At 48.8% G+C, this 15,288-nt stretch overlaps 8 protein-coding genes across 8 annotated transcripts; 4 read left to right on the top strand and 4 right to left on the bottom strand.

Annotated features, from left to right (window-relative positions):
• Window positions 1-196: 196 nt before the first annotated feature.
• Window positions 197-1,283, top strand: N7529_006342 (uncharacterized protein; the record flags this gene model as incomplete). Its single annotated transcript, XM_057241869.1, has 3 exons — window positions 197-531; window positions 632-736; window positions 794-1,283. 3 exons carry the CDS (start codon window positions 197-199, stop codon window positions 1,281-1,283), a joined length of 930 nt encoding a protein of 309 aa, XP_057097228.1.
• A 709-nt stretch (window positions 1,284-1,992) lies between these two features.
• Window positions 1,993-4,420, bottom strand: rgd1 (putative Rho GTPase activator (Rgd1); the record flags this gene model as incomplete). The annotated part of the gene is made up of 8 exons (XM_057241868.1): window positions 1,993-2,104; window positions 2,157-2,227; window positions 2,283-2,377; window positions 2,429-3,146; window positions 3,201-3,403; window positions 3,453-4,059; window positions 4,119-4,172; window positions 4,262-4,420. 8 exons carry the CDS (start codon window positions 4,418-4,420, stop codon window positions 1,993-1,995), a joined length of 2,019 nt encoding a protein of 672 aa, XP_057097227.1.
• A 429-nt stretch (window positions 4,421-4,849) lies between these two features.
• On the bottom strand, window positions 4,850-6,790 carry N7529_006340 (transcription factor domain-containing protein; the record flags this gene model as incomplete). The annotated part of the gene is made up of 5 exons (XM_057241867.1): window positions 4,850-5,067; window positions 5,117-5,623; window positions 5,674-5,939; window positions 5,998-6,233; window positions 6,500-6,790. 5 exons carry the CDS (start codon window positions 6,788-6,790, stop codon window positions 4,850-4,852), a joined length of 1,518 nt encoding a protein of 505 aa, XP_057097226.1.
• A 1,294-nt stretch (window positions 6,791-8,084) lies between these two features.
• N7529_006339 (putative quinol monooxygenase) lies at window positions 8,085-8,623 on the top strand (the record flags this gene model as incomplete). The annotated part of the gene is made up of 3 exons (XM_057241866.1): window positions 8,085-8,141; window positions 8,225-8,337; window positions 8,476-8,623. The coding sequence occupies 3 exons, from the start codon at window positions 8,085-8,087 to the stop codon at window positions 8,621-8,623; spliced, it is 318 nt and encodes a 105-aa protein (XP_057097225.1).
• An 819-nt stretch (window positions 8,624-9,442) lies between these two features.
• Window positions 9,443-10,354, top strand: racA (putative Rho GTPase Rac; the record flags this gene model as incomplete). Its single annotated transcript, XM_057241865.1, has 6 exons — window positions 9,443-9,475; window positions 9,529-9,561; window positions 9,628-9,686; window positions 9,758-9,938; window positions 9,991-10,223; window positions 10,285-10,354. The coding sequence occupies 6 exons, from the start codon at window positions 9,443-9,445 to the stop codon at window positions 10,352-10,354; spliced, it is 609 nt and encodes a 202-aa protein (XP_057097224.1).
• A 501-nt stretch (window positions 10,355-10,855) lies between these two features.
• Window positions 10,856-11,994, bottom strand: N7529_006337 (RNA-binding protein; the record flags this gene model as incomplete). The annotated part of the gene is made up of 3 exons (XM_057241864.1): window positions 10,856-11,087; window positions 11,162-11,393; window positions 11,460-11,994. The coding sequence occupies 3 exons, from the start codon at window positions 11,992-11,994 to the stop codon at window positions 10,856-10,858; spliced, it is 999 nt and encodes a 332-aa protein (XP_057097223.1).
• Window positions 11,995-12,365: 371 nt separating this feature from the next.
• Window positions 12,366-13,409, bottom strand: N7529_006336 (uncharacterized protein; the record flags this gene model as incomplete). Its single annotated transcript, XM_057241863.1, has 3 exons — window positions 12,366-12,759; window positions 12,815-12,992; window positions 13,049-13,409. Coding segments are annotated over 3 exons (933 nt in total), but the record flags the coding sequence as incomplete, so codon positions are not given.
• A 285-nt stretch (window positions 13,410-13,694) lies between these two features.
• Window positions 13,695-15,277, top strand: N7529_006335 (uncharacterized protein; the record flags this gene model as incomplete). The annotated part of the gene is made up of 5 exons (XM_057241862.1): window positions 13,695-13,769; window positions 13,827-14,076; window positions 14,135-14,558; window positions 14,612-15,130; window positions 15,178-15,277. 5 exons carry the CDS (start codon window positions 13,695-13,697, stop codon window positions 15,275-15,277), a joined length of 1,368 nt encoding a protein of 455 aa, XP_057097221.1.
• Window positions 15,278-15,288: the final 11 nt, after the last annotated feature.

The following is a 15,288-nucleotide window of genomic DNA, read 5'->3' as shown; positions in this document are numbered from 1 at the left end:
CTGTGTATTTTGAGTTCAAGGGAAGAGTAGAAATTTATTTTGTTAACAAGACCTCAAACAGGTCAAGTATCTAAATAATCAACGGTTGCGCGAATTGCACAGAACTTCGCGGAGTGGTGCACGTGACGCAATAGTTCCGCGGATTTTGTTCTTCGGCCGCTAGGAACCAATTTCTCCCCCATTGCACCACTTCGCCATGGCGTCTCCCCTACGATTGCCTGTGGTTACACCACGCAACCTCTCTCAATCATGCCTGGCCGGTTCCACCAAATGTCGAAGCTTCTCCCAAACATCCCAGCAATGGGCAGGCGGGAGAGCAGTAAACTTCCGCCCTCCAAGTGTCGCGCAACCCGCATTTAAGACCCGAACAAAGGATTTGAAGTTGACAGATCTACCCAATGATATTGGATTGCTGCCGGGTACTTTTGTTCGTCCTTTGTGGAGGGATATGCCTTCGATCTTCCAGGCACCGAAGGATAGGCTGCACATGGAATGGACATGGATCAAGTCATGGCTTAGCAACTATGGAAGGTCAGTTCATTCGGAATTGTCTGATTTTGCTTATTGCTACCACAATGAGAAATGAAGATATATCTACGTACAGAGAGAATGTTTACTAACTACATAGCAGTCTGCTCCAATACTGCAAGAGGGAAAACAGCCTTCCTCTTCTCCTCAAGGAGCGCCGGCATTACGCTTCCAAGCTGCAAGAGAATATGTACACAGCATTCGCCGAGTAAGCATGCGCCGGTTCTATACAACTGCCATCAACCCGGGACTAACCAAGCCTCAGAGGGAATGTTGCCGAAATCAAGCGAATCTGCTGTGACGGTCTCGGCAGGAAACTCACCTCCGAAATCGAACGTCGCCCCAAAACCGAACAAGTAACCTGGAAACTTGTGAAATACTTGCGCAAGCCAAGCACCAACTTCATCGGTGTCCGCGTCCTCTCAGACCGCGCTACATCTATCCCCGATCTCCCGAAGTCCGGCATCCGCCAAATGGTCGTGCGCATCACAAGCCGACAGTCTACAACCAGGACCCAGAAACAATCCCGCGGAGAAAACGCCGAGGTCGTTCCCGTCTCCTCGAAGGAGCAGGACTGCATGGAGTATATTGTCATCCAGCACCTCCGCTGGAACGACCAGGACAAGGGCTGGAGAGTCTGGGGCACCACCAACCCGACTACCCTGCACGCTGCTAAGAATGACCCCTACTTCATGCCTGGATTGTCGGCGATGGAACGCATGGAGATGATCAAGGATAACATGGGCCAGAAATAAAAAAAGTCGCAGCTTGCGCTAACTTTTATTCTTCCATGAGGGTCTACATATTTTGCGCTCTGGGCCCTGCAATACTCGGATCTGAGAACTCACATATATCACATACATGAGACATCGATGCCACCCCGAATACCCTCCCCGGTTTTGGCACAGAACAGTCCGCTTCCTTTCACCCACTTGTGTTATCACTACCAACCTTCTGGGCCACGCGCTAAATGCCCTGGCCTCTGGTCTGCGCTAATTCCTGGCGCAGGAACCTTTTGATGTAGAGGCATTTCCACCTCTCATGTACCATAGCCACTTGTTTTGACCAAATTTTACATTCTATTGAGCCATCACTTGTATAAATGAAATAGCTGTCTTCAAGAACACCACTATCTTAGTTACGACTTTTCAGATATCCACGATAATACGTTTTTTTCAATCGCCGCCAAAAGGCAGAACCAAAAGGATTGACAACATGTATATGTACAAGAAGGCTCAAAGGACAAGCACGGGCAGGCACAATACTAATGTGTCGCACAGGTATCATTAAAAACTGAAACACAGAAGCAAGAGGTGCACATGTAAAGAGCCCAAGGGGAAAGGTGCTTTAGGGACATGTGAAGCTCAGGGATAAACCCCGCAAAATATGGACCATCGCTCATGTAACAAGGCCAGAAGAAAGAGAAACCTAGGAACACTTGAGCGGAGAACCGAGTCGATTCATCTAATCATCATCGAAAATCTGGAAGGTGTTATTCAGAATTGTTTCGATGACGCGAACCTGCCACCCGGCGTCGGCGATGTTGCCACCAGAATTGGCGCCCATGAGAGTTGGTCTAAGATGGGTTAGTGGGACTAGCAGATTTCCAAGGGGAGACAGGCACATACCCGAAGCAGATTGCCAGGTTTCCTGCGTTCATGCGGTTCTGAGTGTAGTGTTCTTGGATCTTATTAAGATGCTGCGACAGATGGATTAGTGTTTGTTATGCATTGGAGATTTCACTGGAATCATACCAGGATGATAGCACGGAGGGTGGCATAGTGAGCATCGGGGAGGCTGTTAATGAGGGCGTGCAGTGAGTCTCGGCGTTGAATATCATCGTCAAATCCTGTAGTAATGTCAGTATGTGGTACGCGGGTTCTTTTAAGACATGACTTACGAGCAGCATCGATAAACTGGTGGTAGAACTGGGAGGTGAACAAAGGGTCAGGTAAATCTCGGAAGAATTGCTTCGCAAGTCCTGCAACACTGTTGACATCGTGGTAAAAGTTCTCCGGGTTGGTGAAGTCAACCTGTGAGGAGTCTAGTAAAATCAGGGTCAACGATATGTCCATTGTTCGACTGAAGTCGGACTCACCATTATCGAACACCGCCTTCATGTGGCTGATATGCGTAGCGCTGCCAGAAAGTCGGTAGATACCCTCCATATCCAGACCGAATAGTTCAACGGCTTGGAAACACTGGTACACTATGAACGGAACTGCCGTTCCATCCCGGGCGTATAAGTCGTTCAAAGAGACACCAAACACAGGCTTCAGAGGGGGCAGATTCGCCTGGAAATTCCTGTCGCTTGCATTAGGTCCTGCCATTGGCACCAGAACCTTTGGTGGAGCTTCAGGAGCAGGCGGGTTTGAGACTGGGTAGGGAGGTGTGCCAGCTGGGGGAGGAGTAAATGTTTTCTCGGGGGGATAGGGCGACTGCGGCAATCTGTCACCGGGAGGAGGTTGCTGAGGCGCTGGCGAAGCGAGATTGTGCTGGGAGGTGGAGGTGAAAGCCTGGGGCATTATAGAACTGCGTTTATTCTGAGAGCTTGGTTGTGAGACTGTTGCAGCAGCAGCAGCGCCAGCAGCTCCAGCCACGCCAGAACCACCAAGTGTCTGACCAATGCGTCAGTACAGCAAAAGAATCGAGCGAAGGATGCAATAGCTTACCGGGTGACGCTCGTATTGGATTTTTTCGGAAGCCACAGCCCCAGGGTTTCCTTCGTGGCTTAAAATGAACTCATGAAGATCCTTTTGGTTGTCAACTTGTCGCACAATCTGAGCAAGACTTTTAGGAGCAAATGAGCCGTCATCGGTCGGCAAAGGGCTGACGCAGAGACCTTGGCCCAACAGAAGTTTCTCGCTGAAAGTAGCTGCAAATTGTCAGCGCATGAACAGATAGAGAAGTTAATTGGTACTCACCGAACTTTTGCTGCTGTAGGGTCAAGCCCGAGTCGCACTCGGCGATCAATTGCTGAAGATTAAGCACGGCCTGGGGCCTGTGAGTGGATACAAGCTCCTGGCGCGCAGCCTGGGCAGCCTGCACCTTGGACGCATAATCACTGTCCGCATTCTGAACCTTGCGTAGCAATTCCTCCTCGTGCTGCGCGGCAGACTTGTGGCCTTTGAGGCCGAACTTGCCACCCTGCTTGTCACCTGTACGAACACGGTCATACTGCTCTGCTAGCGATTCGTATTTCGCCTTCGCCTTCTCGGCCGATGATTCGGCATCGACAACTTTCTTCTCTGCGGCTAGACCGGTCTGTTTCCATTGCTTGCGGCCGCGCTCGATGTTGCCAGCGAGCTCGTGCAGATCGTCGGCCATCTGTTGGAGGGAGACGGCGAATTGGAGGCCATGGTCGACCATTCGCTCCTGGAGACGGTGGATATCTTTGTAACTGGAGCTGTATGTGCCCTGTCGATTCTCGGTACGTTGCGACGCATCGCTGATCACGCGAGACAGCTTTCGCAGCCCCTGAGCGTGCTCTTCTTCAAGAGATCCTCGCTTTTTCAAAAATGTCGAGAAATCCTGGTAGATTTCAAATTAGCCTTCACAATTATTGTCGCAGTCAACTTGCGATCACGTACCTTGGCGGAGGCCACGCTTTGCTTCAAACGGGTCAAAAGTGTAGTGATGCCGATCTGCATGCGACACAATCATTAGTATGTCTTGTTCTGTTTTGATGGCGCTTGCAGCCCAATTTCAATTCATATTGCCAGTAAATGCTTACATCAGAGTAGATAACCTTGTCCAGGCGAGCCTTTAGCTCGTCTGAAATGGGCTCGGGGGCCTGGGTCTGCTCAACCCCGTGAGGGGACGAGCGACCGGCGCTCGACGGAGGCGCATCATACGTCGGTAGCGCGGGATCTTGAAGAGCTGTGTCCGACATTGAAAATGTAAACTCAATGAGTGAAGAGAGAAAGAGAGGTCAAGAGGGGGAAAGGGCCCACCTCTATTATTATCTTAGGGTATGACACTGTGGAGTTTAGGGGCCGATCCAAAGTAGAATGCTGCAGCCTTCCACTTTCACTTTAGGCCCAAGGGTGGCGCGAACCTCTACGTAATTGTTTTGCCTCAGCCACAGTGGATTTTTGATATTGTACATATTTAGTTCTGGAATATTGCACATTTTAATATTCATGTAGGTACTCTCCGCAAGGTTTAATATGGAATAATGGGTGTCTATATTAACCTTAGAATGCCCGGTAGTTGAGAACGAGACATCTGTTGAACGCAAAACACACTTTTATTCGCATGGTATCGTCGCTGGAAATCAACTAATTCTGTACAAACAGCCTGACCAAGTATTCGGCACAATCTATAGAACTGGCGGTGCGACAAATGAGTCGGGAATGCCATCAAACACCCAATTTAAAGAATCGAAAACCTCTGAGAATCCAGCTTCACTAAAGAAAGCACCGCCTTCGTCAAACTGAGCCGGCATCATCAAAGACGCATCATCCATGGAGTTATCTTGTGGCCGCGTCATATGACCTGCCGGTCCAAGTATATCTTGGTTCGCCGCAATGGCAGCAGCTAAGAGAGTTAGGTACAATGTACAGAGTAGGTTGATGACGAGCCTTACCTTGCATTTCCTCCAAGCTTTTCACGGGTCTGAACCGCTGCCGCCAACGCCACACTGTGTCGTAGACGTGACTCATACTCATCCGACAACGCACTTTGAGCTGTAAGGCATCTTCCTCTGCCGGCTCTAAACTCGTGGCATTCCACATCTGGGCAAGAATGTCCGCGAGACGGATGGGGCGGTCATGATCCATCACACTGATTCGGCGAATGGCTGAGATCGCACCATTGAACAGTATCTTGCCGTGGCTGAAGTCGATGAACCGACTGATTCTGCTCTTCAACAACTTCATAAGAGCAAAGGCAGCCGAAACGATCATCTGGAGGATGTAGTTGGTAGAGTGGCCAATCAATTCACCCGGAAATGTTTCGAGACCGAGTACTCGACTAAGGAAGGATGTTGTTGCCGTGTAGAGTTTCGTGAGGTCGTCGTCTCGCGGCTTGGAACCCAAGAACATGAAGTATCGGAAGTGCAATTCTGCAGCGCGGATATGGATCATATTAACAGCTAGATGTGTGTGAGCATAGTCCAGTCCAAGGAAAATCTTAGTAGCTTACGAGATAAGTCGCTGCCAAAGTCGGCCTCCATCTCATTTAATTCACTCTCCAAGATCTGCACAACCATGAGTTTATCGGCGCTGATAAATTCCGCCGGCTCTGGTTTACTGCTGTACAAGGCCTTGGTCACCCTATCGCAAAACTTTTCAATTCGCAAGCGGATGGCCAACTCATCAGGGAGTCGGTAATCGGCATCTCTCAAAGAGGCAGGCTCAAGGACCCAATCGTATATAGTGGTGGCTGGCTGGCCGTAACCAGTCGCAACACTACCGCCAATGACAGTCAGCTTTCGGGAGGAGTTTGTTTTTCGAGAACGAGACTCACTTTTGGGCCACGATGTTACAGATGACCCACGTATGGAGTCGATCCTTGAGCGCTTCACCTTGTACTTCCATGCGGAATGTTGTGAACTCTTCTGCTTGGACTGGGCGATGCAGTCCCAGTTGCATGGCAATTTGCATCATCAATCCGCTTAGCATGAAAGTTGCATCGGTACGCTGGCTCGTTGTCGGCAGGGGCCAAGTACATAAAACACAAAGTGCCTTGACCACCCGGTAGTCCTGCGGGACGCTAGTGATAGTTGACCAAAGCAACCTGCTGAATGGTCCGGATAGTGCACTTAGTAGACCAGGCTCGTATTGGGAGCGTCGACTCGCAACACAGATGATGGTCCACGCCAAGAGAGGGCATCGATTAAGATATACCTCTGGTGGCTTGGGGGGATTCAAAAGAGGAAGAAAGGGGTGGTAATTAGTGAAGTATCTAAGCCCGTTAGTATCGAGTCGGAGAAAGAATCGTAAGAGCCATACTGTTCATATAGTCGTACAACACGGCCTCTAGAGAGAGAGATATCCTCCAGTCTCCATTGGCCTTCGTCCTGAGAGATGATGGAGCCATCCCTTTTCATAGTTAAGGGAGTTGCTATAGATGGATGCGCCTCAACTGGCACTGAAACATGGCGCGATTGATCAATCGCGGCAGATTCCCGGCGAGAGAAGACGTCCTCTGAGCAATGGGACATTTCATCGCCTACATGGGGGTCATGGAGCTCTCCTGTTTGCTCATGGTCCGAATTAGGTCCTAAGCGGCGGCGGAGGTCTGCAATCTCCTTTTCCATTTCTGCGTTGCGTCTGTGAATAGAGTCAATAAAAACAGCCAAAAATACTGAGCATAGGGAGCGGATTTACCTTCTTTTGGAGATACGCTTGAAGGATTGTTCAACTTTACAATCAATTCCAAGCCGGCGACAGCGCGAACAAGCCGCAGCCGGGGTTTGAACAATATCACATCTTAGCTATGAAGGGTTGGAGAGATCAGCACAAGTGTCGACAACACACATGACGGGCGGTTAGGCAAAAATGCATAGAATTGGGGAATATTTTTTGTGGCTCACCTTTTGCTGCTTACATTCATTGCAAGCTTTCCGGCTGCCACCTCGGCGCTTGCCCGTGACAGGCGGGGTCTTCTCCATCTCGCAAGATTCCGAACTTCTCTGCATGAAATTGACAGCCGGGGGTGGCCGGGGCAGTGTGGGGGACCGAAAGTCGCTCGGCGGGATTGAGTAATGTGGCCCATCCGGTGCCAGTATGTTTCGGTACCCCAAATCCATAAGATCAGCCTACTTTCAGCCGGTATAAAACCCCATGAAACGTGAACGAGTGCTCGTGGAGTCCATCTGCCGTAAATCGGAGAAATCGGCCCGCTGTAGGGGGTGTGTGGAGAACTTGAGAACAGCCTGACAACGGTGATTTGACAGTGATGTGACGGTCATTTCATGCACGAATTCCCAGCCCTGGACTCGGCGGTTGCTGAGTAAGCTAATGCCTGAGGCTGAATTTTGATTATTTACATCCGGCCATAGTTATAAATTAGCTAGATAGGGCTTCAAGGCTAGGGGGTGTTATATTGTGACACTTCATACATATGTCTAGGAAAATGGATATATATACTTACGTAGGAACAGACTCTCGATTCACCCTGTTATGTACTTGCTGTCCATACTTACTGTACTATATCAGAGAAAGTGTATGCATAGAATAAATATCATGTACAACAATATGAATCAATTCTTATATATTCAGCGCAATAATTTCTGTTCAATATCTCAAGATGGTGTACAATAACCCTATTCCCTACATATGTAGGTTTTATGTTGTAAATGTTCTATGCTTCATGCCCCACTTGCCATGGCCCGAGGTCTATGTGGATTTAGGATTATATGATCCGCATGCAATCCCCAGGTGCTTATTTAACTTAACTCTCTGACAAGCCCTGGAGGTTGTAATTGAATTCTAGTTTCAAGCCTCTCTCTACCTTTATACCACCTGGAATTAGCCTGGTATGTCTTCGCCTCTCTTCCATCTCACTCCTTGTACTAATTAATACCTCTGAGACCCTGTCAGGTATTCAACATGTCCGAAATCAACGTCACTGCAGTCCTCACCCCCAAGCCGGAGAAGTTTGAAGAGGTCAGTCTAATGCTACAATCATTGACATATACTCTAGACAATGACTTCGATAGATCATGTATCGAACTAACATCCGCATGTAGGTGGCCACCCTTGTATCTGAAGTCATCAAACAGGTCCAAGAACACGAGCCCGGTACATTGCTCTACTATGCATTCCAGATCAAGGACAAGAATGAGATTGTGATCGTTGAGAGGTAAGTGCACCAAGAAAGTGTTTGATACATGCCTCTCTATCTCCCCCGCGCGAACAGTGCGGCCGTGCCTCGGCCCATTCTACTTCCCCATAGCACCCTTGCCACACAACGCTCAGATCAAATCCTGATCGGTTCTAGGTACAAGGACCAGTCTGCGGTCCAGGCCCATGTCAAGGCGCCTTATTTCCAAATCTTCGCGGGCAAATTGCCTACTTTGTTATCGAAGCCATCGGAGCTGAGGGCCGGGGGATTCTTGGGTGGTTCAAGGGGTGTGTCGCGACTGTAGATGATTAGTTTCATCCAATGCATGCTGGATCAGGATTCAATGGAGTCCCCTCCACTCCGTATACGGAGTTTGTGTTTCGAGGTGGTTGGATAGATATAAATAGGATGATTGATAGAGCATGCATAAGCGCATTTCCTTGGTATTTTTTTAAACAGCGATTCGGCACTCAGTAAACGCCTGCGCATGTTCCGGCGTCACTCGTGATTCAATTCTCATGCGATTGGTGCATGAACGATCGATGATGGGGCAGTGGTAACCAACGGATAGGAGGTCTGTTGGTATTTTAGGAGATATTCGACCCTATCATATGTAGTTTCAAGGAATCTGTTTACAGTCAAGATGATATGCACAGAATATATTAAGATGTTAAGACTGTGGAGACGACTCTAGAAAGAATTCAATAACCATCTCTCGCTCTCTCTCTCTCTTTTCTTAACTTATAGTGCTATTAGACCTAAGCTGAGAAACTGGTGATCAGATCGTTTTTCCTCTTTTTTTTTCCTATTATCCTTTTTTTCCTCTCTTCTCCTTCTTACTCATTTTCATTTCTAACATTCAACTATTTTTTTGAGGTGAGTCTTTTGGTTCTTTTCATTCAAAGTATTTGAAGTATCTCTTGTTCCTACCCTTTTGTTCTCCACCGGAACCCCCCTCTTTTCCCTAGCTCCAACCTCCCTTAGCTTCTCTTCCCACCCCTGAAGCTAAAAGCTAATAACATAATTTTCTAGATACCCTTCTCTCTCTTGCGTTATCGTTTTTACCTTATCGTCATTAGGCTCGAAATCTGCCTCTACAACTTGATTACATTTCGCGCAAAATATGGCGTCAGGTCCCGCGACTCAGTCACTCAAGGTGTGCAAAGTGACGCCAGGTCTACAAGGATGCGCGGCTAATTGACCTTGCAGTGTGTGGTGACTGGTGATGGTGCAGTTGGCAAAGTCAGTATTCCACTCGATGCTCTATTCCTTGAGTTCTTGAGAATCTAACCCATTTTCGCTCAATAGACATGTCTTCTGATCTCGTATACAACCAATGCTTTCCCCGGAGAGTACATCCCTACGGTGTTCGTGTCCATCCCTGCCCCTCACCCGCCAAAAGTCTACATGTACCGAACAGACACTGATTCCATCGCAGTTTTGACAACTACACGGCCAGTGTAATGGTGGATGGCCGGCCCATCAGCCTGGGACTGTGGGATACCGCCGGACAAGAAGATTACGATCGCCTCAGACCGTTATCCTACCCACAAACCGATGTTTTCTTGATTTGCTTCTCTATCGTCAGCCCACCTTCATTCGACAATGTCAAAGCGAAGGTAAGACCTGACCCAGCGATCCCAATCCCTTTCTTCGACTGACGTGTTATAGTGGTTCCCTGAAATTGAACACCACGCCCCCAACGTCCCCATCATCCTCGTCGGTACCAAGCTCGATCTGAGGGATGACCGCGCAACAACGGAAGCCCTCCGCGCACGCAAGATGGAAACTGTCTCCTACGAACAAGCTTTGGCTGTGGCCAAGGAGATCCGCGCACATAAGTACCTGGAGTGCTCAGCTCTCACACAACGTAACTTGAAGAGCGTGTTTGATGAAGCCATCCGGTAAGTTTCGAGTCCTGATGCATCCATATTTGTCTCAATGTGTTGTGTTCTAATTGTCCAGGGCTGTTCTCAATCCCCGTCCTGCTACGAAATCCGGGAGGAAGGGAGTCAGCAAATGCATGATTTTGTAGAGCGTGTCTGTTTGGCTTGACTCTCCCATTTTCTCGTATGCTATAATGAATAATATATAGTTAATACCGCGTTTGGGTAGTTAGAGGCATTTCCTTACGCTGGCCTCTGTTTTGTGATGTAATCCATTGACTGTCTCTCTTGGGACCATATTCTGTTTTCAATCTTTGCCCTTGGATCTTGAAGGGTTCCATATTCTATTTTGTGATGACTTATTCTATGCACTTTCAATGTTCTGGCCATGTCTGTAGATAGTAATAGATATAGTCCATGACGCATGTTAGTTCACGATAAAATGCAGGCGATGTACATAAAATAGAGAAATATGATTGGTATCTTCTAGCCAAACAGCAGAGACAAAGCAGGTACTTTTAGAAACAAAGGAAAGATCGAATAGGATTCTCCAAGATGCATGGCTCTGTCCACTTGCCCACATCTTACTACACAGCGATATGAGCTAACAACAAAACAACTCTCTAAAAAGGCATTGCAGCATTGTCGATTTAAACACGGCCTCTGCGGCTAGGGTGCAAGCCAGCCCATGGGTCGTTAGGGTCGGCAGGAGCCTCTGCACCAGCCGCGTTGGCACCAGTGGGACCAGTGGGTTGCTTCTCGTGCTTCTTCTTGTCCTTTTGGATCTCCTTAGCCTGGCGCTGGCGCTCCTCGTTGAGCTTCTCGTTCTTGGCCTGGATCTTAGCATTACGGTGTTCGGACTTGCCGCCACCACCACCAGCACTGGACATGGGTTAGTAAGTGATTCTATGTCTTGATCGATTGTAACTCCTCCCCATTGAGGACGGGGGACTCACGTCAGCTCAATGTTCATGCGGCGAGGCGGGTATTTTCCATCATCGAACATGGAGTGGTGGTACAACTTGAGGCAGGTCTTCATGCGGTCGTAGTTGTCAAACTCAATGAATGCAAAGCCGCGGCACTTGTTCTTGGGGTCATCCTTATTGGTTGCGACACGGATTGTGGCAGGAGGGTTCTTTTCAAAGTGCTTGGCCAGGGACTCTTGGTTTGCAGAGTAGGGAAGGTTGCCTGGTTATGAAATCAGTAAGACCTTCAACTCTCCACATTGAGGAATTGTCCACAATGGTAACATACCAACAAAGCAGATAAAGCGAGCACCCTTCTGGGGCTGTTCGGCCTCGGCCTCAGCGGCAGGCTGTTCTTCGGTTTCTGCAACGGGCTCGGAGGTCTCCTCCTTCTTGGACTTCTTCTCCTTCTTCTCTTTTTTCTCTTTCTTCTCCTTCTTCTCCTTCTTTTCTTTCTTTTCCTTCTTGTTGCTGTCGGCGGGGGCCTCGTCCACATCCATTGCGTCCTCTGAGGGAGCAGCAGAAGACTCGACCGCGGCTTCAGTGGCCTTGCGCTTCTTCTCCTTGCGCTCCTTCTTCTCTTTCTTGTCCTTCTCGGACTTTTCTGTCTTCTTTTCCTTCTTGTCCTTCTTCTCCTTCACCTCTTCGGGGGTAGTTTCGACGGGAGCGACAACTTCCGACTCATCGAGAGACTTGCTCTTTTCCTTCTTTTCCTTCTTTTCCTTCTTTTCCTTCTTCTCTTTCTTTTCCTTCTTCTCCTTCTTCATCTTCTTGCCTTCAGGCTCGACAACCTCATCCTGAACGAGCTTGCGCTTGTCACCCATTGTGTTGTTTGTGGGATGAAATGCGGGATGTATGACAATTATAGGATAGAAGGTCTCCAAAATTGACTCGGTAATTTATAATATCCAAGAAAAGATGTGAAGAAAGGTCGAAGCGTAGCAAGAACTTGAGCTCCAAAAAAATCGGGCGGAGAGAAAAGCGAAATTAAATTTTTGCCGCATGCCCGGGAGCGGTGAACACCTCGTCGATAAGGACTTTTATACATCCGCAAATATGTTTATCTACTTCAGGTACATACACCTTTTGAGTCGATTGGAATACATATACATATTTGATTGAGGGGTGTTTCATGGTCTGGAACTAACCCGGGACTATAAAACAGCAATTCGTAATCCACCTTCAGTCAAGCATATTAGAATACCAAGATCTTCACACCCTTCTTTGATGCCCCATAGCGCTCGCGCAGTTCCGGCCGAGTGAGCAGCTTCAACAGCGGCATGTGCGTGTCCTTCATATCGAAAATTCCTCGTTGCTTTTGGTCAATGTGTGATCCATCAATGACAATACGTTCTAGCTCGTCCAATTTGAGAGTTCCTAGTAACGGATGGTCAGCATGTGCTTCGACGGATAAAAATTTCAACTGAATCAGCTCACCAGACTCGATCAAATCAGATACTCTGGTAGGAGTTCCAGCTCCGATGCCAGACCGAGCACGTGTAAGGAACTGCTTAGCTTCCTCCAGCTTGATGTGCTTCGCGAATAGTTTCCCTACAATGCTTTCCTTGGTTTGGAAAGAGCGGAGTGCCCTAGGACATTCGTCAGTTTTGGCTTCGACTCGGGCTCGAATGGTCGCCAACTTACCGCACAACATCAGCAGCTCGCAGGGCAGCACCTGAGATAACTAGTGTGTGGGGAGTACCAACTTTCTCAGACGCCTTGGAAAGATCAGCACTCTTAGGGCTGAAGGACTTCAAGAATTCTGGGAGCTGTTCCAACTTTCGGGGGGAGGTAAAGGAAGAGGTATCGAGGAATGCGGTATCTATAAATCAATTAGTGGCTAGAGCTTGCGAAATTTGTTCTCCAGAGTATACACACCTGGGACCGAAAGATCACTCAGCTCCACTGCAGAAAGCTCCTTCTCGTGTCTCTTAGCCTTCTGCGCAAAGTGATCGCCAAGCAATCGGCCGTCCATCTTGCCGATCGACTCATCAATGCCGTCTTTGCGTGATGACTGCTCTCCGTCGTGCTCGGCCTGCTTCTTCTTGCTCTTGTTCTTTTTCTGCTTCTTCTTGGCTGCCCCCTCTGCAGGTGTTCCTGTGGCCTCGGGCTTTTCCTGTTTGGGAGCAGCATCGTCTGCTTGTCTCTTGCGCTTGTTTTGGATCTTGCTGGAAAGACCCTTCGGGGCGTTTGTGTCGGCCATTTTGACGAAAACCAAGGGAAATTCAACAAAAATAACCTTAGTAATTCAGTTCAATTGGTAAATGCAAGTCGCATTGGAGGACCTCGATGCGGCTTCGCAGAAAAAAAGCTAGATTAATCAGCCAGTCTTATCGATAACAAATGGCCAATCAAACACTGGCCCGCAATACTCTGTTGTTTCTAGACGCGACTGATCAACATTAACTTCAACCCTACTGACCATCCGACACATTGACCCGGCCTATTATTGATGGGGGCTGACATAGGTAGCCTGATATAATACGTCTAATATAGGTGTACTTTCCTTGCAGAAAACTACACCATGTCTACCTCTACTCCAAAAGCGCGTGGCCATCGGTCGCCGTTTACGCCAGGCGGAGACACAACATTAACAAGAGTGAGCTTTCGATCCTTGTAAGGAGTGTTTAAACAATAACTCATGATTATATCGTAGCTTCAACGTCTCCCTAGCCATACGCGCTACCCCCTGACACCCAGTCGACTTGTGACCGCAACCACCCCGGGCACCCAGCGCTCAGTCTCTCGATACACACCCCGTGCCAGAGCCGGAGGGGCACCATCGACGCCGCATGGCCTCCGGGCTCGACAACAACGTGCTGCGAACACCCCTGGTCGGGATCGCCGCCGTAGTGGCCGAATGCAGCGGGAAACGACGTTCGATATCCTCAAGAACTTGGGAAGGGGTAGGCTTTCCTCTGTGTACTGCTCTGCAAAATGGTGCTAATTTTTTAATGAATGTAGCGCTCGCCCCTGTATCTCAGCCCATCCAGTCCTCGCCCCAGGAGCAGCAAGAGCCCATTGAAGAACCCATTGACGAATTTGAAGAGCTTGACAACGAACCAGTAATTGAGCCTCCGCGGTTATCTCTACCCATCCAAGAATCGTCGGAAGAAGGCGACGATGCGAGTCCTGAAATGCGCCCACCAAGGATGTCTCTCGCCTTTGGGGAGGAGGACATGGATATCACCTATCAGTCTGTCGAATACCCCCGCCGAGAAACAAGCATCAGAGACCGCGAGCGTTTATCAATGATGAGCCGTGCTACCGGCAGAATCAGTGGGGATTTTGAGGAGACACGACTGGAAAGTGACGACGCAGAAGAAACGGGCATTATTGGTGAAGACGAGGATGGTACTATGTTCAGCGGTGGCGATTTTGATAGAGGGTGAGTATACAAGTGTTGGATTGTTTATGTTACAAAGCTAATATCACAAACAGGGGTGAGACGGAAGACCTCGGGCGATTCCACTTTGACCTTAACTTTCCATCACCTGCTGCCGCTCCGCTTGATGATCCCATCGATGGGGATACGGAAGATTTCGCGCTCTCTACTGCGGATGTCCAACCGCTTCCAGTTGCATCAGATGACGATGACGCTGGTGGTGACTTCGGGTTCGGGCTGGACTTCCCACCTGCGGTATCCCCTAGTGAAAGCCCTGGAATTGTCGGGGGTGGTTTGCAACATGATGATGTTCCAGTTCAGAGCAAGCAAAAGAAGATCTCACGTCACGGAATCCCGATTCCAAACTTGCCTGCAGGCGTGGTAAAAAAGCTAGCCACTCGCTTCGCACGTTCAAAAGCTGGCTCAAAAGCAAAGATCAACAAAGCCACGCTGGCTGCGATCGAACAAGCATCTTCGTGGTACTTTGAGCAAGCAAGCCAGGATTTGGCTGCTTATTCAAAGCATGCAGGACGAAAGACCATCGATGAGAGCGATGTCACAACATTGTTGAGGAGGTCAGTTTCATCGAAGCCTTCTATGGAATATTTGCTGACTGCCCCAGACAACGCCATATCAACAAGTCGACGACGGTGTTTTCCCTCGCCCAAAAATACCTGCCCAAGGAGCTCCAGCAGGACATGAGACTGGCCATGCCACCATGAATACCTATAAC

Source organism: Penicillium soppii (assembly GCF_028829465.1).
Source record: "Penicillium soppii strain IBT 18220 chromosome Unknown utg000005l, whole genome shotgun sequence".
Classification (NCBI taxonomy): Eukaryota; Fungi; Ascomycota; class Eurotiomycetes; order Eurotiales; family Aspergillaceae; genus Penicillium; species Penicillium soppii.
This window is presented reverse-complemented; position numbering and strand designations above follow the sequence as displayed.